At 42.0% G+C, this 24,659-nt stretch overlaps 1 protein-coding gene and 1 pseudogene across 5 annotated transcripts in view; one reads left to right on the forward strand and one right to left on the reverse strand.

The window, feature by feature from the left end:
• KCNAB1 (potassium voltage-gated channel subfamily A regulatory beta subunit 1) overlaps positions 1–24,659 on the reverse strand; it is a 398,866-nt gene that overhangs the window by 60,385 nt on the left and 313,822 nt on the right. For all 5 annotated transcript variants that reach the window (XM_024741206.1, XM_024741198.1, XM_024741216.1 and 2 more), the window contains exons 3-7: positions 14,867–14,904; positions 10,697–10,776; positions 8,511–8,555; positions 4,897–4,941; positions 2,684–2,727 (exon numbers count right to left, since the gene is read on the reverse strand). In XM_024741206.1, coding sequence (XP_024596974.1) covers positions 2,684–2,727; positions 4,897–4,941; positions 8,511–8,555; positions 10,697–10,776; positions 14,867–14,904 — 252 coding nt within the window. The remainder of the gene's footprint in view (positions 1–2,683; positions 2,728–4,896; positions 4,942–8,510; positions 8,556–10,696; positions 10,777–14,866; positions 14,905–24,659) is intronic.
• Positions 18,973–20,267, forward strand: LOC112397084 (G2/mitotic-specific cyclin-B1 pseudogene; annotated as a pseudogene).

Below are 24,659 nucleotides of genomic sequence, written 5' to 3' on the forward strand. Positions count from 1 at the left end.
TCAAAATTTATTCTGGGTCTAGAAATCTCACGTCCCTTCTTTTTTTCTGTAAAATTCACTCAATTCCCTAATTTCAGCCTGCCTAGAAATACCCTTTGAGCTGAATCTTGCAGTCATGAGTATTTTTGTCTTTGGCTGAAACTATAAACTGCAAAATACCACCAACAGTAACAACATAATAATTGATCCCAATTCTTCTTCAACCTCAAAAGTGTGAAATTTTGTATTAGCTTGAATCTGGGTCAATTTGAATTTCAGCTGAACTGGTTTATCCATCCTGAGAGATTAGTTCCCAAGAGGATTTCTGACTTATTTAAAAGGAGAGAGAATTTTATTTCTATTGAGTTGTATGTGGCTTGAAGAAAACTGACTTAAAAAGGAGAGTTCTGAAATTATGCATACACACTGGTAAATATTAAATCAATAGAGATTCAGTGAAAAGCACAGTAGCACAACTTCTCCATTCTTTTTCTCATCAATTTTTCTATTTCTTTGTTGATAGCTAGTGTAAATCACTTTCTGAATCTCTTTTTGAATCAATTAGATCAAAAAGAAAAGAAAAGAAAAACAAGAACTTTCTAGGCAGCACACTGCCACCATGTTTGTTCAGCTTGGTACACAAGCCAAAGACTTGGATTTTTTCTGTTTGACAAACTTTGTGGTAGATGACAAAAGTCATGGGGCAAATGCCAGAGCAGGAATGGTAACAGTTTGGGGAGGCAGGCTGGGTTTGACTGTACAATGTCAAACTGGATACTATGAACTGAGGAGGGATTTTGTTTGGGTAAGGAATTTGCAAGCTTTCTCAAGAGCTAGAATGTGGTCATTCATTGTGGCAGCCTCAGAATATTACTTACTTAGTGTCCTTATCCATAGGAAGAAGACTGGTAGTTACACTATTAAGAACGATGATGATGGTGATGATGACAAAAATAACATTTATTAAGTGCTTATTATATGACAGACACTGTGCTCAATGTAAACAATCTAAGTTCAATCCCTGAATAGTAACCTTGTGAGGTAGGATATTGATAGCCCATCTCAGAGTCCAGGAGATGAGGATGAGTGAGGTTAAGTAACTTGCACAAAGTCCCCCAGCTCATAAATGACAGGAGTTGGAACTTGAAGCAATGTTTTTCTGATTTCAAAGCCCAGAAGCCTACAAATATACTAAAAAACAGTTAGTGATTAATACATACATTTTTGTATTTGTAAGTAAGTGTGTATAGGTAGATAGACAAGTCAGTGACACTACAGGGAAAAGCAGGGAAGGCTATGCACTGTATTGTCAAACTGGAATGAGACGAGGTGACCCGAGGGGGGAATTTACTTCTTTCACTGTATTTATTTTGAAAGTAGTGGGATTAGAGTACATCTTATGTTTTGGGTGACTCTGGTATTTCATAAATGAAATTAGTTTTAAAATGGAGAAGAATCATTTGTCTCAATGATCAATTATGAATCTAAAGTTATAAAAATCTTGAATTTTTATGGAATTGTTCATGAACTAGTGTAAAGATGTTAGAAACATATGGCGGCCCCTTTTAACATTTTTCCTTTATTGCAAAATGTAGAAGCATGAAATTTTTGTAATATATAGACAAGCAAGAAATAAATAAAAAATTCCTCACAATTCTCATAATCCTTATAGTAGAGTACCAGTACTCTACTACATAATAGATCTTGGAGACTGTATTATTTCTTATTTATTTCTAAATGATACCATTTTTGAGTACCATTGCAAAAGCAATGGCACTGTGAATCAATTACCTAGTAGTCACTTTCCACCAGTTTCTTTTAATGCATAGATGCTCTTTTTAAAAAAGCATAGTAGTCTTAACGTATGTCCACATAAAAACTTGTACACAGATGTTCAAAGCAGCATTATTCATGATGGTCAAAAAGTGAAAACTCAAATGTCCATCGACTGATGATTGGATAAACAAACTGTGGTATACTCATACAATGGAATTTTATTTGGCAACAAAAAGGAATGAAGGGGCTTCCCTGGTGGCGCAGTGGTTGAGAGTCCGCCTGCCGATGCAGGGGACGCAGGTTCGTGCCCCGGTCCGGGAGGATCCCACATGCCGCGGAGCGGCTGGGCCCGTGAGCCATGGCCGCTGAGCCTTGCGCGTCCAATGCTAAGTGAAAGAAGCCAGTCACAAAATATTACATATTGTATGATCTCATGTGTATGAAATGAGACAAAAGTAAATTAGTGGTTGCTTGGGCTGTAGGTAAGGAGGGGATAAGAAGTGACTCTTAGTAGGTACAAGGTTTCTTTTTGGGGAGATGAAGGTGTTTTAAAATCAAATTATGATGATGAGTGCACACTCTGTAATTATTCTCAGAACCAATGAATTGTATACTTTAAATGGGTAAACTTTTATGGTATATAAATTATATCTCAATAAAGTTTTTAAAAAATCTTACAAAAGTGCTTTATTAACGTTAGCATAGCTGTAAAAGAGAAGAGTTCTAGAGGATCCAGTCTTTTTGAGTTTTCATTTTCCCCTCTATATCACTACACTCCCCACACTCAACCCCAGGAAGAAACGTGGTTGATTGTGGTTCTTTTTATAGAGAATTTTTTTCCCCTTCCAATGTGTTCTGAACTTGTTTGGTTGATACCTTTCTTGAATCGGCAGCCGACAAACGAAAATAAAATGGAAGCAATACTCACCTTCAATAATATGTTTTCTTGACAACCCTCTTTCCGTCTCAGCTCTGACAAGAAAAAGAAGCAAATGACTTTGAGTGGAGGTGTGCTTTTTTAAAAATCACTGTTTCAAAAGGACAGAATAATCATTCTAGACTGAATTGTTAATGGTATTCCCTGTTCTTAGCAAATTCTGCACCACTGCAGGCTGGGGAGAGAAGGCTGGTGGGCAGCACACCTAGCGGCTTTTCTTTGTAGACCCCAGGAGATAAACTAACCATCACTGTCATCATACCATGTAAATAACAACTCAGCTGTGCACACCTTGTCCATATATAATTTGACACTTGACACATGGCTCAACTTCCCACCTTGTTTTTAACCAATCCCAAGCTAAACAAAACAAAACAAAACGAAAGCTTGACGTAAGTTTGCGAGCTTACTATAAGATTGTCGGGCTACTGACAGCATTGGCTTTTCTGAGAAAGGAAGCAAATCTGAAAGTGACTTTTGACTTTCAAAAGAAATTAAACAACTATTTTCTTTTAAAAGGTGATGTACCGAGTCTTCCTTAGTTTCCTAAGAAGATGAATATTTAATGGACTTTTGCCTGCCCAGACCATTCTCAGACTCTAGCCAATTAGAAAGAAATGTGGTCCTTGAGTTTTAAAGTACTGATGAAATACTTCTTTAACACCAATGCCTTTGGCAACCCCCTTTTAAAAAAATTTATTTATTTTATTTTATTTTTGGCTGCGTCGGGTCTTCATTGCTGCATGCCGTCTTTCTCTAGTTGTGAGCAGGGGCTACTCTTTGTTGCGGTGTGCATGTTTCTCATTGTGGTAGCTTCTCTTGTTGCGGAGCATGGGCTCTAGGCATGCGGGCTTCAGTGGTTATGGCTCGCGGGCTCTAGAGCACAGGCTCAGTAGTTGTGGCGCACAGCACACAGGCTTAGTTGCTCCGTGGCATGTGGGATCTTAGACCAGGGATCGAACCTGTGTCCCCTGCATTGGCAGGTGGATTCTTAACTACTGCACCACCAGGGAAGTCCCAGCAACCCCCTTTTAAAACATAGTAGTTTATCATGTGCCTTTGGTGATTTTGTATCTTTTAAAAGTATATTAGATAATACTGTATGTAGTACTCTATTACATAATGGTTCTTTCAGACTGTCATATTTCCTGTTTATTTCTAAATCATAGGCAAGGTTTTGAGTACTACTAAATCACAGACAATAGCACCAGGCAATGGCACCATGAATCAGAGTATACACAATATAAACCTACGTTTCTCATATGCACCATGCGGCTTTATTTTCATATAGACTACAATAGGTATAAAAATCTAAGTTTCATATTTATCATAAACAAACTCAAAATCAGCATTAAAATATGAGTGTGTGTATACACATATACATTTTGATTGGAAGATTCCCCTTCAATTTTATCTTTAACGATTCCTTATGAATTATAGGGAAATAAATAAGGTTTTGTTTGTTTGTGTTTGTCTTTGTTTTTTGTTAGAACTCCATGGAGATCGTTGAGATTTCCATGAAAAAGAATAGGGAATAGTTTGCTGTTTTCTCACATGTTTGACAAAGAGGCCAGTCTTCTAAGTCCTGCTGAATAACATAAGTACCAGTTCAAATACCAGTAGGCCCATCAGAAGCCAATTCATCCTGTGAAATTTGTTCTGCATCCCACAACAGAGAGAGGACCACTCTTTTATTTGGCCTGACAGAGAGTGATACAGGCAGCTTTCTGTTATTCTTCGATAAAATGGTCCTTTTGATCAGCATTTTCAGAGCCCTCTGCAGAAATGATCAGAGACTTACACGTGGGGCCAGACAAGATATTTTTATCATCGTTTTCCGTAGAAGTCTCTGAGTTTTTGGCAGATTTGAGTAGCTTTTCTTCTGTGATGCTATGTGCTTATTTTCTTTTCCTGAAATTTGAACTCTATTTTGGAAATGGTTCTAAGTATGATGTTGGTATTTGAAAATCTCCATGAATCACTCAGTAACAAGTGACCACATGCTTTGCACTAAACTTCTTTGGGGGTATCTAGCTAAAATTGAATCCTAGGCTAATTGCTATTTCTTTCAAGTGAAAAAAAATAAATCTTTCTTTCCAAACCAATTAATTTTAGTATGTTAGATGTAAAATGGTTGCCTAAAAGGATCAAAGCACGAACTACTAGTTGCTTCTTGTCAAGGAAATAAAAGGTGTTTAACTTACTTTCCACCCCAGTAGAGTTTGGTTGTTATGACCAGGCTGGACCTCCTGTATGTTAAACAAACACAGAGAAATAGTAAATGAATTGCTGGTTATAGTACTGAGTCATATTATTATTATAGCACCAGAAAGAATTTATTGTACCTCACATTTTAAGAAACTGGTGAAGAGATAAATTTATGTCATTGAAACCTAAGGACAAAGGGAAGCTGATGAGTGGGGACTTGAAGTCAGATCCAAGAGAAAGAGTTCTGAAGGGAAGGGAACTTTACTTGGAGGGGCCAGACGAGGAGGAGGAGGGCTGTGACAACACACAGGTGATTGGGTGGTAGTAAAGCAAAGGTGAGTGGTAGGCATGGAGAGTCAGAAAGGAAAGTGAGAAGAGTAAGTAAGAAGACTTAAAGCATGGACTGCATTAGGAACTCAAATAGACAGTCACCAACTAACACTCATCGAGCATCTGACATAGTGTTGATTGATCATGAACTTTCCTGGGGGTACATCCACCCTCTGCCAAGGACAATGGACCTTAGTGTCTCTGAGTTATGACTCTTTCCAACCAACTGGAAAGAGTCATGCAACCAATTGCATTCACAGGAAAGAACTGACTACATGGAAATACGAATAAATTTAGTCAATAAATAGGAATAAAATTTCTTTGAGTGTCTTATTAAATGGAAATGTTATTTTAGAAAAACAATCCTAAAAATCCTTAACTCAAAGTTTCACCACTTTATTCCTAAGGGAATGAAATGTGGGAATCTTGTCAGCAAATTCATTACTTCCTCAAAACCACACCCAAGGGCAGGAAATGCAATCACACCATTATGATTGTGGAATATGAATATGTCTTGAGAACTACAGTCATATAATTTAAAATTGGGAGGCAGATCTCAATGTAATTTACTTTCTCCAAGTATATAATTCAATTGAACTGGTCGAGGAAAAGAAAAGGCATTTGAGATTCAAAGGTTAAGACCAAACTTCAGGAGTATTTGAAACAAGGCATTTATAATTCAGCTGTGGAGTCGATGCCTGGGGCCCACAGATATAAAAGCCCAGCATGATTAATGATAACCAATGCGGAATGGCGGTGACGACTCTGACAACTTGGCTGCAACAAGAAAAATTTGTAGAAAATGTCAGTAACCCCATCCCCCTGAAGTTAATTCCCTGAAAAGTAATTTGAATCACTGTAACAGAAGGTCTACGAATATATGCATCTGGAGATTACACACCCCAAAAGGGCTGATGCACTTTCCAGGTTAATCCATCAACCTCGTGATACGTAGTATAACAGCAATCTGCCACAGGGGAGCTGGGTCTCCTTCAGCAAACATTTTCAGAGCTTCAACACAAAGCTCTGGATGGAATCTGATTAAAAAATGAGTACAGCCCTCTGGATTATTCAGAGCAATTGGGCCTGCCAAGGCCGCACATTTTTCCAAAATTAGGCTTTCTGTAAAATGTTTGGCCTCTATGGATGTGCACACTGATATTTATGTTCAAATAGCAAGAGTAGACAACGACCTGATGAATCATCACTGACCTCACGGAGGCGTCTAGAGCAACTCTTCTGAGTGGGTGAAGAATGATATTGTGAGTATTTCATATTGATATAGCACAGCTTTCAATATTCTTTTGTCCACCTTATCTCACTTTATCAGCACAACACTCCATGAATAGTTATGCCATCCATTTTATAGGTGGGGAAAGTGAGGCTCAGAAAAGAGAAGTAACTTGCCCTGGATAACACACCTAGCAAGCGGTGGTCTTGGGACAAGTAGGCAAGGATGCTGGTTGAAACTGCTTTTGTAGCCTCCATGCTGTGATGTTATGGTTTATCTTTTCAGCAATCTCGGGTAGGCAGCTGTGAACTGATATGACCTGATACCAATTTTCTGTAGCATGGGGATAGCTTGAGTTTTTATTTGCAAGACAGAAAGGCAGTTTGTGAAAGATACATGTAATCTATTTTCTACAAAACGTGTAGAAGAAGCTTTGCAAAGTATGGTGAGTGATGAGTAGACATTCTCTGGATGCAGAGGGGAAGAGAACTACAGCACCGAAGTCTCCCCTTCATCCTCAGGTGTACTCTGGCAGCTGACACCTCGCTGTTGATTTCACTGGACATTAGTGGACTCATCTCCAAGGTCTCTGTTATAGGTTGAATTGTGTCCCCCGCAAAAGGTATGTTGAAATCCTATCCCCCAGTACCTCAGAATGTGAGATTATTTGGAAATAGGGTCATTGCAGATGTAATTAGTTAAATTAAGATGAGGTGATACTGGAGTAAGGTGGGCCCTTTATCCAATATGACTGGTGTCTTTATAAGAAGACGCACAGAAACACGAGGGGAGAATGCCATATGAAGCCAGAGGCAGAGGTTGAAGAGCTGCAGTTGTAAGCGACAGAATGCCAATGATGGCCAGCAACCACTAGAAGCTAGGAAGAGGCAAAGAAGGATTCAGAAAGAGCATGTCCTTGCCCAAATATTCATTTTGTACTTTTGGACCCCAGAACAGAGAGAATAAATTACTGTTGTTTTAAGCCACCCAGTTTGTAGCACATTGTTACAGCAGCCCTAAGAAAGTGATACAGTCCTATCTGAGCAGTGATGGATGAGCCAACATTCTGAGTAGGAAGGTGACTCAGGCAAGGTGGAGGACTGGGTGGGGATGTGAATATTTTTCCGTATTTAAGGTTGAATACAATATTCTTTTCACACTCTTACAGTCCCTGGAGTAGGGAAAGAGGAGAGGGAGAGGGAGAAAGAGGTCACCAAAGTTTATTTGTTCATATCGCCATACACTTCTGGGTCTCCATTTCCACTCGTCCCATAGAATGGTTATTTATTTGGCCGTCAGCAGATCTTATACCAGAGCAAAAGAGGACTCCAGATTTGTCCTGTGGCCTTGGCTGGACTCGGCCTGATCCTGTACTCATGCTGGGGGAGAAGCAGCTACTGGTGCTGACAGGTGTAGCGATATGGAGGGGGTTGGCCCCCCACCCCGCCACCACTATTGCATCACTCGTTACTACTTGCTTTGGCTCCAGAAGGTGATGGGATGCAACAGGACCCCTCAAGGATAGCAGATGAAGCACTTTCCTGAATGCCCAGATAACAGGGCTCCCAGCGCACAGGAGAGACGCTGGCTAATTGTGTTCAGATAAGAAAGCTTTGGGATATTTATCCCAAGGGTTTCTTGTTGCATCATTTCTTTGCATCCAGAGTTGTTAATAAAATGAACAATGAACATAAATATGTGTGTAGAGATAAGTTTTCTGTCAGCTGGCTTCCTTCACCAGATTACCACAAATGGCAGTCAGAAACCATGAAAATGCCACTTTCTTTTACGCACAAATATCTCATGAACATTCTCTGCTCAACCCATGGTAATTCATTGTGATCAATGACAAGTCAATAATTTTTGAAGCACAAGTAATGAGCTCGCTAATATTTATTTTCAAGGCGCTGTAAATCATTTCTTTACAAAGAATTGACTTTTTTTGACAGCCTTTTGGTCAGTTGTCATGCAATTTTATTTTCTCTTCTCTGGTACAAAACAACAACAGTCTTTTTAAAGGCAAGTAAATGATTACGGTGAATGCATTACCTCCAGCCTTTCTTCTTGATAATGCTCCCCAGAATCACTTCCGCCCTGAAGAGGAAACAGATAATGTCTTAGGATACAGTGTCCTGGAAACGCAAGAGTCAATCCAAAACACCAGATCCCCTCCTTGTTTGAACTCTCAGTGCCTACATGTCCCGAAAATAGAAGCTGCTCTTGGCTGGTAGCAGTTTCCACTGTTTCTGCTTGTGCCTGCGGAATCCTGCTCCTGGAGCATTCCAGAAGCACCTGCCAAATCCTGACACACTGGCAGGAGACCGCCGGCAGTCCTGATACTAGGAAACAGCAGAGTCACTTGGCAGTTTGGTGTTTTTGAACCAATGATCCCATATATAACTGTCCTCTTTGGCGGTATCCAAAGGGAGTCAAGGGTTTCTTTCTAATGGCTGTGGTCTCCGATTGTGACTGGGGAGGACAATGAGACCTCATGCTTTTCAGACAGAAAATACTGACTCCAGGTGATCTTGCAGGGTAAAAGAACCTATGTGTGGCTTTAGATGTCCCAAAGCCAGGATTGTAGATGCAGCAGCCCACATAGAGAATGTCCTGGATTCCAGTGACAAGCGTTGTCACAGGAGAAGGATATAAGAAGTCGTAGGGAAGTGTCCTTCCTGCCGCTGACTCCGGTCGTGGAGAGTTATACTGAAGACACCCTCACCATCCTCTCCCCCTCCACCTACCCCAGCTGGGACCCAAGCTTAAGGAGACCAAAACTTCCTTCTAGGTTCCTCCCAGCCAGACCAACATTGTAAGAAGTAGGTGGGCTCTCAGGCTTCGTGAATGGTGACATCAATATAATCAGCACTTTATCCATTAGCATCTGTCTCTGTTGGAGTGTACAGCCTGGCAATAACGCTGCGGGGCATGCCCCAAGCAGGTATGTGTTGAATGTTACTTCTGGGCTCTTTCCCCAGACTCTCTTGCAACCTTGCATTTCACAGTGGGAACCTATCTCATTACACGAGGACAATCAATCAATAATTAATCAGGACCGATTATCCTTGACAACAGGAATACAAACATAGCTCTAAAAGACTTGCTAATCACTCCCCCTTTCTCAGCCTTAGGCCCACTTGGTAATAAGCAGGATTTAACAAAAGAAGAAAACGCTGAGATAGGGTAGCATGTGGAAAGGAACAAGGCCTCGTCAATTGTATTTTCTCTCCTTGGACTCAATAGAAAACATCAAGGATGTGGGCTCTGAACCTCCCTGATGGTCCTTAAACATAGACATGCCCTTGAAAAGGAGGAAATCCAGGCTAGGAAAATGCACTTTTATCAAGCAGTGATGAACCTGATTCAGCAGTCTGTTATTCTTACCTGGAAGTGGGGGAATTAGGCGTACAGGTGATTACACTCCTCAGCCCTGTTAGAAAATTGCAGAGCTGCTCAAGCAGCTGTCCAGATGTTTAGCTTCTTTCCTGCATCCACGCTCACAGCAGGAGGCCAAGGCGTTCCACTTCTGTTGAATGTGCTTATTGTGCAGGAACAGAGGGCATGGACCTTGAAGGCACAGCACCCATGTGTTCTGACTTAGCAGTGAGCCCTATCCTAGAGCCCCAAACCTGCTCTCAGGTCCATAAGAAGGTTATAGCTAGTTGTGACTTCTCCAGCAAAAGAAGCAAGGCCTCTTTGCTGCGCTCTCTGTCCTTAGAATGGGGTCTGAAATGTCCTCTTATAAAAGATACTGGGTTTCTTGGCATCTTTGGGAGTCCCTCCTTTAATCTCTGATTTACCTGTAATGCCTGGTGGAGGGACAGGCCTGCTTCCCTGCAGAGAGGATGTGTCCATTTCCCTCGGGGCTGAGGAACTACGAGGTGTGGTTATGAAATTATGAGACTAGCTTTGGAACACCACGCTGGAATCTGCTCACTTATGTTAATTACATTCAGCTAATATTTATAGATCTCCACTGCCACCACTCTGATCTCAACCACCTCTGCCCCTCGTGTGGCAATTGCTTCCAGTCCATTCTTCATATAGGGACCAGAGGTAGGCAGAGGGGCCCAGAGATGGTCAACAGCCCCAATTCTGGTGATGGTGGGAGAGGGAGGGAGAAAAGCAGCGGCATCAACATGTGTGGGGAGGACAGACCCTTGTCAGCAATGGTCTGGGCAGAGTCTCTTGGTTCCAGAAATGACACCTGAGAGACACATCAGGCACTGACTTACTTTCCAGCGGCGTAGACCTCAGCCGTATCAAAGAGATTCACTCCACTCTCGTAGGCAATTGTCATCAGCCGTTCAGCAACCTGCAAGAGGATGCACAGGTCACGGGGAGGGGGAAGGGTAAGCTGGGACAAAGTGAGAGAGTGGCATGGACATATATACACTACCAAATGTAAAACAGATGGCTAGGGGGAAGCAGCCGCACAGCACAGGGAGATCAGCTTGGTGCTTTGTGACCACCTAGAGGGGTGGGATAGGGAGGGTGGGAGGGAGGGAGACGCAAGAGGGAGGAGATATAGGGATATATGTATACCTATAGCTGATTCACTTTGTTATACAGTAGAAACTAACACAACATTGTAAAGCAATTATACTCCAATAAAGATGTTAAAGAAAAAAAAGGTCAGTCGTAAAAGCCAAATACTTTCTAAAGCTGGGAAGCAACTTGGAATCCTCTGGTGGTCTTTATGAACATGGAAATTTCACCGACCATTCTTGTTTTTCTCAGTTATATTAAAGAAAGAAAGAAGATTCAACCGGCCTGAATAGGGTAAAAGTACCCCTTCCCTCAGACCTATACTGGGCACTGAGGGATTTCCTTCAGCGCTGGGATAAGTCAGCCACAAGGAACACAGTGAGATGGAGAGACTTGTGTTTCTCACTCTGCTTGGAAGACGTGGTTTGACAACATGCTCTGTGGCACTGCAATCTCACTGACCAAGAGGGTCATTTATATCCCTGGTGACTTCATTTCTCTTCTTTCTCTTTTCCCCAAGCCAACAGGTTCTGGCAGCTGGGTGACTCCTGACCTAAAAGTTTGTAACATTTTTCCCTGGAGGATTAGCAGACTGTACTGATGAACCAAAAGTTACATGGAGCTGGGACTGTTGGAAAACTCCCGCCACGCACAGCTCAGCACCACCCCAGGCACCATCAGAGAACGACCACTAGCCGCACTGACACTACATGGAGAGGAGGGGGTGGGTGCACCGGTGCCTCACAGGTCAGCCTAAGACCTCCAAGCTCCTTGTTCCTTTCTTCGTGCTGCTGAACACGAGCGGCAAGTGCAACAGAAGAGCACAGGGAATAGCTATAAACCACACCTTGAGGGATGGCGCTGGAGGGACAGCGATAACACTGGAGAAAGGACATTTTTTTCATTTTGCTGATAGACTTATTAGTCAACTGAAAAATTACACACCTCACAAATATTTGAAATTGACTTTTCCATTATGTTTTTCATTGTGGGCTAAAGGTGCTTCATCAGCATTTCCAAGATAAACTCTTTTCCTGTTGTTTTTAAATTGGCATACCAAGAAAATTGTCAGGCTAGCACAATGGACTCCATGCAAATCCTTTAGAATAATAGCAGCAAAAATGTTCTTACTGCTTTAAATTTGCTACCATTATGACATTTCTCCTAAGTAGAAGTTAAAAGTTAAGAACAGTATAGTTTTTCCATCATGACTGCCATATATATATTTTTTTAATTTTTAAAATATTTTTGGCTGCCCCGTGCAGTACGTGGGATCCTAGTTCCCTGACCAGGGATCGATCCCATGCCCCATGCAGTGGAAGCATGGAATCTTAACCACTGGACCACCAGGGAAGTCCCTATATTTTAGAAATTATTTTGCTTGCTTGTATTGTGTATCATCCTTGTGTTATGTCACATGACATACTAGTAGATTATGACTGGGAAATGTTTATAATAAATCTTATCTAGGGAGAAATTTTAAGATAAGATGGAGAATTCTGAATGGAGAATTGAACTAAATGATTGCTGAGATGTTTCCCAGTGATGGGATTTGAAGATCCGAATGTGGAATAATGAAAATAAATCACTGAACTAAGTCAGAGCATCAGTGTCTGGCCTTGAGTGTATCACTTACTAGATACATAAACATGGGCAAATCATTTGACCTCTCTGTGTTTTAGTTTCTTTATCTGCAAAATGAGGATGATTCTGTTCAGGCCCCCTAGGGAGCCCACAGGTCTCAGGGGAAGCTGACCTTACCTCCCTCTAAGGGGGGCCTGGTGGGCCTGACATGGTTCAGGGAAGGTCATGTGACACATCTGGGCCAATGAGATGTGAGAGGAGATTGGCTGAGGACTTCTGGGAACACTTGCTTGCAGAGTTTCTAGAAGCAACACTCTTTCTCTGGAGTTACTATTCTAACTGAGGTCTAGAATCCCTGCTGCTACCTGAGGATGAAGTTGATATACAAAGGAACACAGGGTCAGGAGAATCACTAGGAAATGGAGTGGAGGCTCTGAATGAGTCAACCTGGAAGCCTGCTCTATCTCTGCACTTCTAATTTAAAAGTAAAAATATTTTTTCCCTTATTGGTTAAGCCAATTTCAGTTGAGTTTACTGTTACCTGCATATGAAGGAAGCTTATCTATGTCACAGATGAGAAAACATAAATAAAACTCTGAAAATTAAGTGCTATAAGATGGTAATATACTCTTATCATTATTTTAAAGTATTATAATTCACGTGAGTAACATCTATCTTGGTTTTATGATGAAGCCAAATCATCTTTGGGAGGTACCTCACAGTTATCTAGTTTCCAGTTTGAATCCTTTCGATAATATTCCTGCCAAGTGGCTATTCAATAAATGGTTGAACTCTCCCAATAATGGGGACATCACCACCTCCCAAGGTGGCACTAATGATTATGTCACTCAGCACATTACGGTGCGCTCATCCCGGGATCCAATATTTGTATCTGCTTTGTGCCTACGTTGCCACATGGAAATAGTTGAGCTCCATCAATTCAGCCATGGGTGTGACTGTGGTCTGGCTGTGCCTTCATTCCTGCTTGCTGGCAGTCTCTCTGCCGGGCCCTGGGGGGAAGCCACAGCTGCCCTTGGGAAGGACAATCGCTATTTGGTCTGCGTTTGAGGTGAGAGCCTCTGCAGTCATTCACAACAGCTTTATTGTATAGTTTTTAGAATCATAATTTTGAAATGATTTATTTCAGAGGCCAGCCCTGCATACTCTGACCTGGGCAAGCTGGGCTCACTGCAGCAGGGAGCAGACACTGGCAAGGGGAGAGCAAAGATGAAGGGGGAAATAATATGCTTATAGTTGATCCTTCTGCTCCAAAAGGGAAGATGTATTTGTCTTTCTCTGCTCCAAAAACCATACGAGGCAGTAAAAGGTTATGCACATGCTAGATAGAGGGGATTATTAACTTTAGACCCCCTTTCTTCCTTGTCATTTATTGTGCATCTGGTTAAAGTCTGCAGCCATTGCTTTGATATCTGTGGATCTGCCTCTGTGCCTCCTCAACTCACCCTCCCTGATGCCAGTCAGAGGACCCTGGAGTGGAGCCTGTGATGGCCACCCTGGTCCTCCTTCAGCGCTCAAGGACTTATTCCCCCAGCTCGTAGGAATGCTGCCCTCAGAAGGCACCTGGCTAAAGCGAGTCACCTACCCCAAGGTCAGACCTGCCTCCCAGGGCTGCCTCTATCCAACGACTGGTCATACAAGGGATATAAACGCTCAACTCCTCTTGCCCCAACTTGGGACAACCCTGCAGGTCCATCTGAGCTTCAGAGCTCCCCACGAGGTGAGCTGAGGTCATTGCTGAGAATGCATCATGGCCCAACTTCCTGATAACTGTTCTGCATGCTAATTTCCACCAGAGGTCTGCTTCCCAAAGACTCCACTCTGCAACAAGCTCTCTGTGGTGACCTATGCCCAATACTGGGAACAGAAATTCAGACAGATAAAAATATGCAGATAAGACTCCTCCCTAGGGCTTCCCTGGTGGCGCAGTGGTTGAGAGTCCGCCTGCCGATGCAGGGGACACGGGTTCATGCCCCAGTCCGGGAAGATCCCACATGTTGCAGAGCGGCTAGGCCCGTGAGCCGTGGCCGCTGAGCCTGCGCGTCCAGAGTCTGTACTATTAAATAACATGGTGACCTTGCAAGTTGTGGAAAAGACCCTTATCTCCCCAAGCATCTCCTTAGGAATGATAGTAAGAACTACCTTTGTAAAGGGGAAACAAGATAAAATGGAAAATAATCTTTAAGTCAGTCTTACCCATTTCCTGTGACTAAACTATTATCCTTGTAAAATGCCAGAATCCCAGGAACTGTATTGTAAAATAGTTTGCTCTGCATTTTCTCCAATCAGCATAATGGAAGCCAAAAGTAACTCACCTCATCTGAAATTTGGCCTCCAAATGTCACCCATGTTCCTGGAAAAGAATAAATATTTGCATGTTATTCTTAATCATTTTTCTAATATTGCCCATTAAGGGAAGCACTTTTTCTTACATCAGGGCTACTTCAGTAGGCTGTTCATGAAGGTACTTGGATGAGGGGCACTTGGGGGCTGAAGTCCTGCCCATCCTCCTCCTGTCGCTAAGTTCCCCAACAGGGATCTGTATTCCTCTGCATCCCTCTGGATGCCTTTTCTTCATTCAAAGGCCCAGTATATGCTAATGGCAGCCCTGTCTACTAAATTCTTTTTCTTCTGACGTAGGACCATGTATGCTGCTGTGCAAGAAGCCCCAAGCCCACTTTGGTGCACACCTATTCTTGCTCCAGCTTAGCTAAGAAGTTATCAGTTTTGAAAGCGAAGGTAAGACCTTGGGTCACATTTCACCCTTTCTTTGCCTCCAGTGAGGGACTCTATTTTGTGTTCTCTATTCCCTTTCAAAAGGAACCCTCTCAGGGGTCCTTCCAGTCCCCACTTCCAAGCCCCAGGAGATGACACTTAAGCATCTTCTCTCTTATGACCTGCTACTCCAGAATGGAAATTGCCATTGGTTTTGGGGTGGGGTAGAGGCAGTAGCCAGCATGAGGTTTGGGAAGGCAAGGAGGAGAGGCATAACCAGTAGCCAAAGATTCACATTTGTAAAACAAGAGGGAAGCAGACACTGAGTGGGCTGTTTCCACTCCAGTCTATAGTCACCTCATTCGTATTCATAATTCTCTCCTTGATCTGTTTTTTTTTTTTTTTTTGAGCCCTAATTACATGCCAGGCAAAGACACTGCACCCAGGTGCTCAGGACAGTGAGGTGACTGCCCCAGCTCCTCTGTCTCAGGAGCTCACAGTTGACAATACTATCAACAAATGCTATGATGGAGGCAAACACAAGGCAGGAAGGGAAGGAGTGCTCTACTCACACTGGAGGTGGCCCTCAGGAAAGACGTCCCAGAAGAGGTGACACTTTGGTTGAGTTGCAAAGGAAGGAGCTGAATGAAGGAGGGCGGGGGACAGGCATTCCAGGTACAGGTAAGAGCATGGGCAAGGCAAGTAGAAAACTTGAGTGGGCTGATGAGCCGCGGCGTGGGCTGCTGCTCCGAGGAGTGAAACAAGATGTGGAGAGGGAGGGGTGGCAGGAGGTGGCTGGGCACCGTTCGTGCTTGTGGGGGCAACGAAGACATATGGTTGGAAACTTACGTTTTGTGGTGTGTAATAACAGGATAGCTACTGTTTATGGAACATCTTCCAAATGCCAACAGTACACTGAGAAACGTGTATAAGACGTTTCATCTCTAATAATTTTGACAAACTTACAAGGCAATTTTATTATCCCAATTTCCAGATGAGGACTCTAACATCAACCAACCTAATAAGTGATACACTCAGGATTCCCACACATGCTGGGCTTCCCTTCCACTGCATTTTGCTGCCTCATCAGTAAGCTTCCAAATTAATTATGGCACTTGGATTCATATTCCATAGAAGCATGCTGATGTGGCTGTACCTGTTTTCTTCTTAGTTCTCAGGGACTACACAGATGTAGAATATAGGTTATTTTACTGTTACACTCTACACCCCCAGAGGTTGAAAATGGGTGGCTTACAGATTGCACTCAGCTTGCAGACTTGTTTTGCCTGGCAAGAACAATGTTGACCCACTTGATATTTTAATAAACTTGGAATAAGTTACCAACATTTTGATAACTTAATCTTAGTAGATATTTCTTTTAAAAGTCTGATTTCTAGCTTCTCTTAACAACAGAGGATCAGTGGCCCCACACGGCAGACATCCCCTAAATCTGAGGGTCAATGCCCTCTGTGGAAGGGCTATACCCTCCCTGTTTAGTCAAAGGTCACACACTTTCCTTTGTATTTCCAACACTGAAATTAATTGGCAGTTGTTATTTAGTACCACGTGTTTACTGCTATTTTTCTTATTGTAAAATTTAGAGAAAAATGGACTTGTGCATCTCCTAAAAGACAAAGTTTAGTATTTCAAGAAAAAATAGGGGTGCACTCTTTTTTGGTGGATGTGAAGAATATCCAAACAAAAAATATTTACAACAGAAAAATTACAACTTAAGGCACTATAATTAAACAAGCCATGACTGGTGTACAGAAAAGATGGGTGTTGGGAAACTTAATGGACTGAAGAAATGGCAGCATTTGTTTTGAATGAGAATAAAACAAATGATCTGCTGTGAAATGCAGTTCTCTATTAAGTGAAAAAATTGCCTCAGCATCTAAACCTTTTTACAGACAACACTTTTATAAAAGAGTTTCTTTTGAATGTAGCAGAAATTGTGTCCAGAGCATAAAAAGCACTTGCAAATGTTTGTATAATCAGAAACATTGTCGCTCAGCATGTTAAAAATACAGCTGAGCGTTTCACTGGTGGCGCAGTGGTTGAGAATCTGCCTGCCAATGCAGGGGACACGGGTTCGAGCCCTGGTCTGGGAAGATCCCACATGCCACGGAACAACTAGGCCCGTGCACCACAGCTACTGAGCCTGCGCGTCTGGAGCCTGTGCTCTGCAACAAGAGAGACCGCGATAGTGAGAGGCCCGCGCACCGCGATGAAGAGTAGCCCCCGCTTGCCACAACTAGAGATAGCTCTTGCACAGAAACGAAGACCCAACACAGCCAATAAATTAATTAATTTAAAAAAATACAGCTGAGAACTTTCAGGATAAGTTAAATTATTGGTGGCATCTTCTATTGCAGCAAATGAGCACACAGATATAAATAACAGCACACTGTTAGCTATATTTATTTGCGATGTTTTGAGAATCTTGGAGGGGTCAAAGAATTTTTGAACAAGAAGTCTCTGCAAGGCAAAATTACTTTGTGATGAGAAGGGTCTCAGACCATTGGATATAGAAGGCACTGTTCCAAATTTTAGTGTTACTACAGATCAGGTTCTCACAAAGGGTGGGGCTGACCTTGGACCCATCAAGTGACAGATCAGAGGTGACAGTATTTTGTAGGGGCACTATGCATAAATCCATTAATTTCCTCATTCATCAGAAATTGCTTTGGGCTAAAACGAAACAGGCCATGGATTCACTAATTAATATCATGAATCAGCTATTCTTCTACATCTTGGAGCAAAATCAGGTCAGTGTTTGCTTAATGAATTTGCTGGTTTACTTGTGCTGTGATGTTGGAAAGAATTTTTTTTAACTGTTCATGTCATCAAAGGAAATAGTCCGATTTCCACTTAGCAGCAAAGATTGGCTCAAAGTCCCAAGCTTCTTGCTGACATTATGCCTCATTGACACCTTGTGAATATTTTTCTATTGGGGCATTCAGAAGTATTTGCACAAATGTCTCATTTGCTTCTCTCAGCACTGACAACAAAGTCTTTGGAAAATTCATTTGTTAAAGAATAATTTGGTTCATCTTCCTACATTGCAGTCAGTTTCCAGATATGAAAGTGGTAGCCTGAAATTTATTCTCTGAAATGGGGCTTTTGAATACAGGATTGCACGCTTTAGGAAAATAAACTGGTATTATTTAGCTTACCTTTCTTAATTGATTTTTGATAGTACAGACGCAGGGCTATGAAGTTATCAAACTGTACTACAAAATGGTATTGAAGACTATGACAACACTGAAAGCTGGGACTGTACACCCATCTTGGAGGAAATAATCCTCCTATCCACATTGGGAAGAGCTTATGTTTAGGAGCAGTTTTATTCCAAAATTAATCTGAAAAAACTACTTACCAACCCCAGTTTACATATTTAAGGCTGCATACCATACATCACAGAGCAAACCACAGGGCCTGACTGACATTTTGGTACATAAGAAAAGACATTAGGTTTCTGATGTCAGGTCAAAGCAGTAATGAATTATAAAGTAATGATAATAATAATAATAAATGCTTTTCTTTTTCAGTTTCAGATTAAAAGTTTAAATATAAAATAGAATATGGATATCAGTGCTGCGGAGGAATGGCTGTTGGCCTGTGGTGGGTTCAAGATCCCTGGCTGGTTGGGGTCTCCCGTGCTCTGCTTCTCCCCACTGAGCTACTGCCTGGTGCAGAGGAAGCCATGGCGCTCTGGATCACCAGGAACTGAACATTAATGCTGAAAATAAGGTGAAGGTCAGTATGGCAGGTGCAAAGTGAGTGCCTGTGGCCACTGTTGCAGCCTCTAAGCCCAGGCTGAGGCCAAGAACAGCTCGTGGGGACATCGGTAACAGAGTCAGTGAAGAGCCACAGGCCAAACTGCCCCTGAAAAAGGAAGCAAAAACTTTAGCTGCTGGAAAAGTTATTGCTAAAAAACTACCAAAACCTCTGGAAAAGACACCTGTACCTGCGCTGAAGCCCCAGCTGGAGCCGGATCTGGAGCCAGAGCCAGAACCCGAGCCTGTTAAAGAACAGAAACTTCCCCCTGAGCCTATTTTGGTTGATACTCCCTCTCCAAGCCCCATGGAAATACTTGGCTGTGCCCCTGCAGGAGAATATGTGTGTCAGGCTTTCTCTGATGTAATTCTTACAGTGAGTGATGTGGATGCAGAAGATGGAGAGGATCCAAACCTTTGTAGTGAAGATGTAAAAGATATCTATGCTTATCTGAGACAACTTGAGGAAGAGCAAGCAGTCAGACCAAAATACCTACTGGGTCATGAAGTGACTGGAAACATGAGAGCCATCCTAATTGACTGGCTAGTGCAGGTTCAAATGAAATTCAGGTTACTCCAGGAGATCATGTACATGACTGTTTCCATTATTGATCGGTTCACGCAGGATAACTGTGTGCCCGAGAAGATGCTGCAGCTGGTTGGTGTCACTGCCATGTTTATTGCAAACAAATACGAGGAAATGTACCCTCCAGAAATTGGTGACTTTGCCTTTGTGACTGACAACACCTACACTAAGTACCAAATCAGACAGATGGAAATGAAGATTCTAAGAGCTTTAAATTTTAGTCTGGGTCGCCCCCTACCCCTGTGCTCCCTTCGGAGAGCATCTAAGATTGGAGAGGTTGATGTTGAGCTACATACTTTGGCCAAGTATCTGATGGAACTAACTATGTTGAACTACCGTATGGTGCACTTTCCTCCTTCTCAGATTGCAGTGAGAGCTTTTTGCTTAGCACTGAAAATTCTTGATAATGGTGAATGGACACCAACTCTACAGCATTACCTGTCATACACTGAAGAATCCCTTCTTGTTGTTATGCAACACCTGGCTAAGAATATAGTCATGGTGAATCGTGGGCTTACAAAGCACATGACTATCAAGAACAAGTATGCCGCGTCTAAGCACACTAAGATCAGCACTCTAGCACAGCTGAATTCTGCACTAGTTCAAGATTTAGCCAAGGCTGTGGCAAAGGTGTAACTTGCAAACTTTGGAATACTATAAAATCTGCAAATACAATTGGCACCATGTGCCATCTGTACACATTATATGTTACATTTATATACTTTTAATAAAGTTGTAGTCCTTTTTACAAAAAAAAAAGAGTATGGCTATCATATATATTTACATTAAGTTATATGCCTACACCATAATGTAGTAAAAATGAAGAGTTTGGTTCCTTTTGGGGATTTTGTCATTCCTCCATTCAGCTTACTTTGTTTAGGTAGGATACATCCCTGGCCCTTTAGACATTTGTTATTTATATCTTTTTATAGTTACTTGTTTACAAACTTTATATCCTTTACTAGAGAGTAAGCTATCTGAGGATTAGGGTTTTATTTAATTTATCTTCTTACCTCCACAGCCCTAGAATGAAAGTGAGTCCTTAGTAGATGGTTGGTAATTATCTGGTTAAATTGAATTGAATTGGCTTTTTGACTATCATTAATGTACAAAATACTGGGATAGTTTCCCACCAAATAAACATTTATTTTGATTTATAGAAACATGAAAAATACTCATCAATAGTCTTCAGTTCTAGTCCCTATGAGATTGATGTGTTTCTCCTCATCCTCTGGTACCCACGCAGCAGTGCCCCCTCCTGGAGAAGGGCAGGTGGAAGGTCCTTCTCCCTGGCTGGAAGGCCTGGGGGTGGGGGGGTGAGGGCACAGTGTAGGCAGGGTCCACCGCCACCCATGAGGATGAGTTGCCACTTAAAAATGGGACATATTCCCTCAGGATGGAGAGGGATCAAGTGGCAGCTTTCCAGACAAGGGAACTCTGCTTGTACGATTTTATCTCTACTACCCCCCTCCACAAGATGTAAGGTGGTTTATTAATTAATACAATTCTCAAAAACCTTTGGTGGCAGTTTTCTTGATCGTTTTTCTCCCTCTAATGAGAACACGCCTGCTTGAGACATAGGATGGCATATGATTATTTCACTGTGAAATCTCAAATTAGTGGGATGTCATTTAGAAGATCATTTTACTTAACTGACACTTGTTATTTCTAACCTTTTAAAAGCAGAGGGAGTATAAAGCGAACTTTGAACTGTTATTGTGTCTTCTGTTGAAACTCCTTCATGTACCAAGGAATATATGCTTTGAAAACCTCTGTTTGAGGCCCTTGGCATACACCTACCAGGGCACAGAAAATGATCGGTGAAACATAAAAAGAAAAAGAAAACTACCCTGATACACACACACATACCTATCTTGGTTACTTAATTACCTTGGTGGTGGTTTACAGGGTAACTGCTAAGCATAAGGAAACATGCATATCATTTAAATGATCCCCTTGCCTGTAGGAAGCCATATTTAGATATTCAGAAGTAATAATGTTTGTGCAGGTAGGCTACCTCCCTGGCCCTCTAACATCTCACATCACCATAGTGCAATTATCAACACCAGGAAATGAACACTAGTACAGTACTAGTTAACTAAACTACAGACTTTGTTTTGAATTTCATTGTCCTTTTCTTCTGTTCCAGGATCCTAGGCAGGACCCAACATTGCATTTCATGTTCACGTCTCCTTAGGGTCCTCTGATCTGTGACAGTCCTCAGTCTTTTCCTTGTCTGACACTTTTGAAGAGCACTGATCAAGTACTTGATAGAATGTCCCTCAATTAGGGTTTGGATCATTTTAGGTTTATAGGTTTGGTGACTTCTTTTTCTATACTGTATTTTGACTTGTTTATGTTTTGGATATATTTTTTATAACTATCAAGAAGGCAATATAAAAATGCAATTATAATATTTATTATGCCACAGTTAACTTTTCTTCATTCTTTTATTAAACAAGTATTTATTTGAGTCTACCATGTGCCAGGCCTTGTACTTAAATTATCAGGATACAACAGTGAGAAAATTATTTCTCCCCTCATGGAGGAGATTTAAGAGGAAAGACAAAATAATAAGAAATAATAAATAATAAGAAAAATAAGTTAAATACATAGTGTTTATTTATGAATGTTAATTTCATCAATAAATAAAATATAAAATGCAGTTGATTGATGAGTGTTAAAGAAAGTCATGTTTATAAGGTGGGCTACAGTAGGTAAAATGCCAGGGGATGGGGCTGAGATTTTAGATGGGGTGGCCAGATAAGGTTCACAATGAAAGTGGCTTTTGAGAAAAGACCCAAAGAAAGTAAAGGAGCTTGCCATGCAGTTACCTTAGGGAAGAACGTTTCAACGGGGAAAATGGGGAAAACAATGTGGAGGGGGCTTACTTGGCATGTTCAAGGTCAATGAGGAAGCCAGTGTGGCCAGAGAAGAGAAGATGAGGTCTGAGGGGTAATGGGGAACAGATTGTATGGGGTGATATCAATCATAAGAAGGACCTTGGAGAGGAGTTTTAAATAGAGAAGTGACACAGTCTGACACTCTTTGAAAAGGAACCTCTGCTGTGGTGTTGACAGCACACCTCTGAGGCTGAGGCTGAAGCACCAGCACCAGTGAGGAGGCTGTCGTGGTAAATCCAGGTGAGACATGACAGTGGTTTGGTCTGAGGTGGTGGTAGTGAGGATGGTCAGAAGTGCTTGAGTTTCTGATAGATTTTGAAGGAGAGGCAATAAGATTTGCTGATTAAAAGGAGGTAGGGTGTGAGAGAAGGTGAGACTTCAAGTACAACATCAAGGTCAGAACCGGGGGAGAATAGAGAGCCAATTCAACACACTTCACTCTGGATTTAACAATTTTTAAGTTTGGTAAATAGAGCACACATTGACTCCAGGTTAATGTAGTCAAGGCTGACCAAATGATCGAGAGGTATTTAATCTACTGGTGTTTAGAGTTATTCATCTGTTACATCACTGAAGAATTTAAGGTTGGAGATTCAAACCCCAGATCTCAGTGAACTTAGACTACACACTGCACAAAATTAATGTGTTCACCATCTCATTTTAATAGAATTATTCCCAGAGAGAGGTAGAACTGGGGGTGGGAGCATTCCCCCAAGTTTCATGGAAAGCAGGAAACAGAGTGTAGAGCATCCCCCCAATTTCCATGGAAAGCAGGAAACAGAGTGTAGCCCAAATCAGTATTGACTTGGAGGACAAAGTGCTAAGCTGTTGGCCACTACCTGACACCAGGGCCAGGGCATTCCTTGCACATTCCAAGTGCACTGTGTGCACTTCCCCTCTTAGCTCTGGGCTGAGTCTTCTGAGAATGGAACCCTTCCCCATGACCTTACATCCAAATCCTACTTATTCCTCAGGACCCAGAACTTCAGCCTCAGAGTCCAGTGCTGCTGGACCAGTTCCTTAACACTTCCTCTCCTGTAGGTCTCTGTTCCATTAACTCCATGACCCTAGGGAAGTCTCAACTTCTTGATTTCAAGTTTCCTCACACACAAAATTAGGGACCTTAAGCTTCCTTCATCTCTATGATTTTGTGATTCTGTGGCTGGGCTTTGAAGGGTGAAGAACTCATACCATTCTACCACTTTGAACAAAGCATTATTACCACACCAACCATATCACACTGTAACTACATAATTTTTTTTTCACATATGACTTGTTCACCGGACTGCATCTCCTGAGGGGAGGGACCAGGTTTAATCTAAATCTTTAATTCTAGCCACTGAAGTGAAGCCTGGCACATAGTAGGTGTTTAATAATCATTCGCTGAATCAGTAAATAAACACTTTAAAAATTTGGGTGTCCAGGGACTTCCCCCTGGTAGTCCAGTGGTAAAGAATCCGCCTTCCAATGCAAGGGATGTGGGTTCGATCCCTGGTCAGGGAACTGAGATCCCACATGCCACAGGGCAACCAAGCCTGTGCTCCACAACTATTGATCTCGTGCACCTCAACAAGAGAGCCCGCGTGCTGCAAACTACAGAGCCCATACGCCCTGGAGCCCACGCGCCACAACTAGAGAGAAGCCTGTGAGCTGCGACAAAAGATCCCACGTGCCTCAACGAAGATCCTGTGTGCCGCAACTAAGCCCCGACGCAGCCAAAAAAGTAAGGAAAATAAACAAAACAAAAAAACTCGGGCATCCAGCCCTGTAAGAAATGTCTCTACCATGAGAACATGTTGGTTGTTTCCCTGATTCACTACATTGGATCAGAGGTTTTCAAGCCTGGCTGCACATTTGAATATAGTGGGGAGCTTTCAATGACCTGGTCCCTCATCAGACCAGTTAAATCAGAATCTCTGGGAACAGGACCCCCAGCATCAGAATTCTTAAAAGATCTTCAGATAATCCTAATTGCAGCCAGGGTTGAGGACCATAGTTCTATTTTTTAAAAATTTTATTGAAGTATAGTTGATTTACAATGTTGTGTTATTTTCTGCTGTACAGCAAAGTGACTCCATTATACACATATATATTTTTTCATACTCTTTTCCATTATGGTTTATCT

This window comes from Neophocaena asiaeorientalis, unplaced genomic scaffold (assembly GCF_003031525.2).
Source record: "Neophocaena asiaeorientalis asiaeorientalis breed wild unplaced genomic scaffold, Neophocaena_asiaeorientalis_V1.1 scaffold556, whole genome shotgun sequence".
Classification (NCBI taxonomy): Eukaryota; Metazoa; Chordata; class Mammalia; order Artiodactyla; family Phocoenidae; genus Neophocaena; species Neophocaena asiaeorientalis.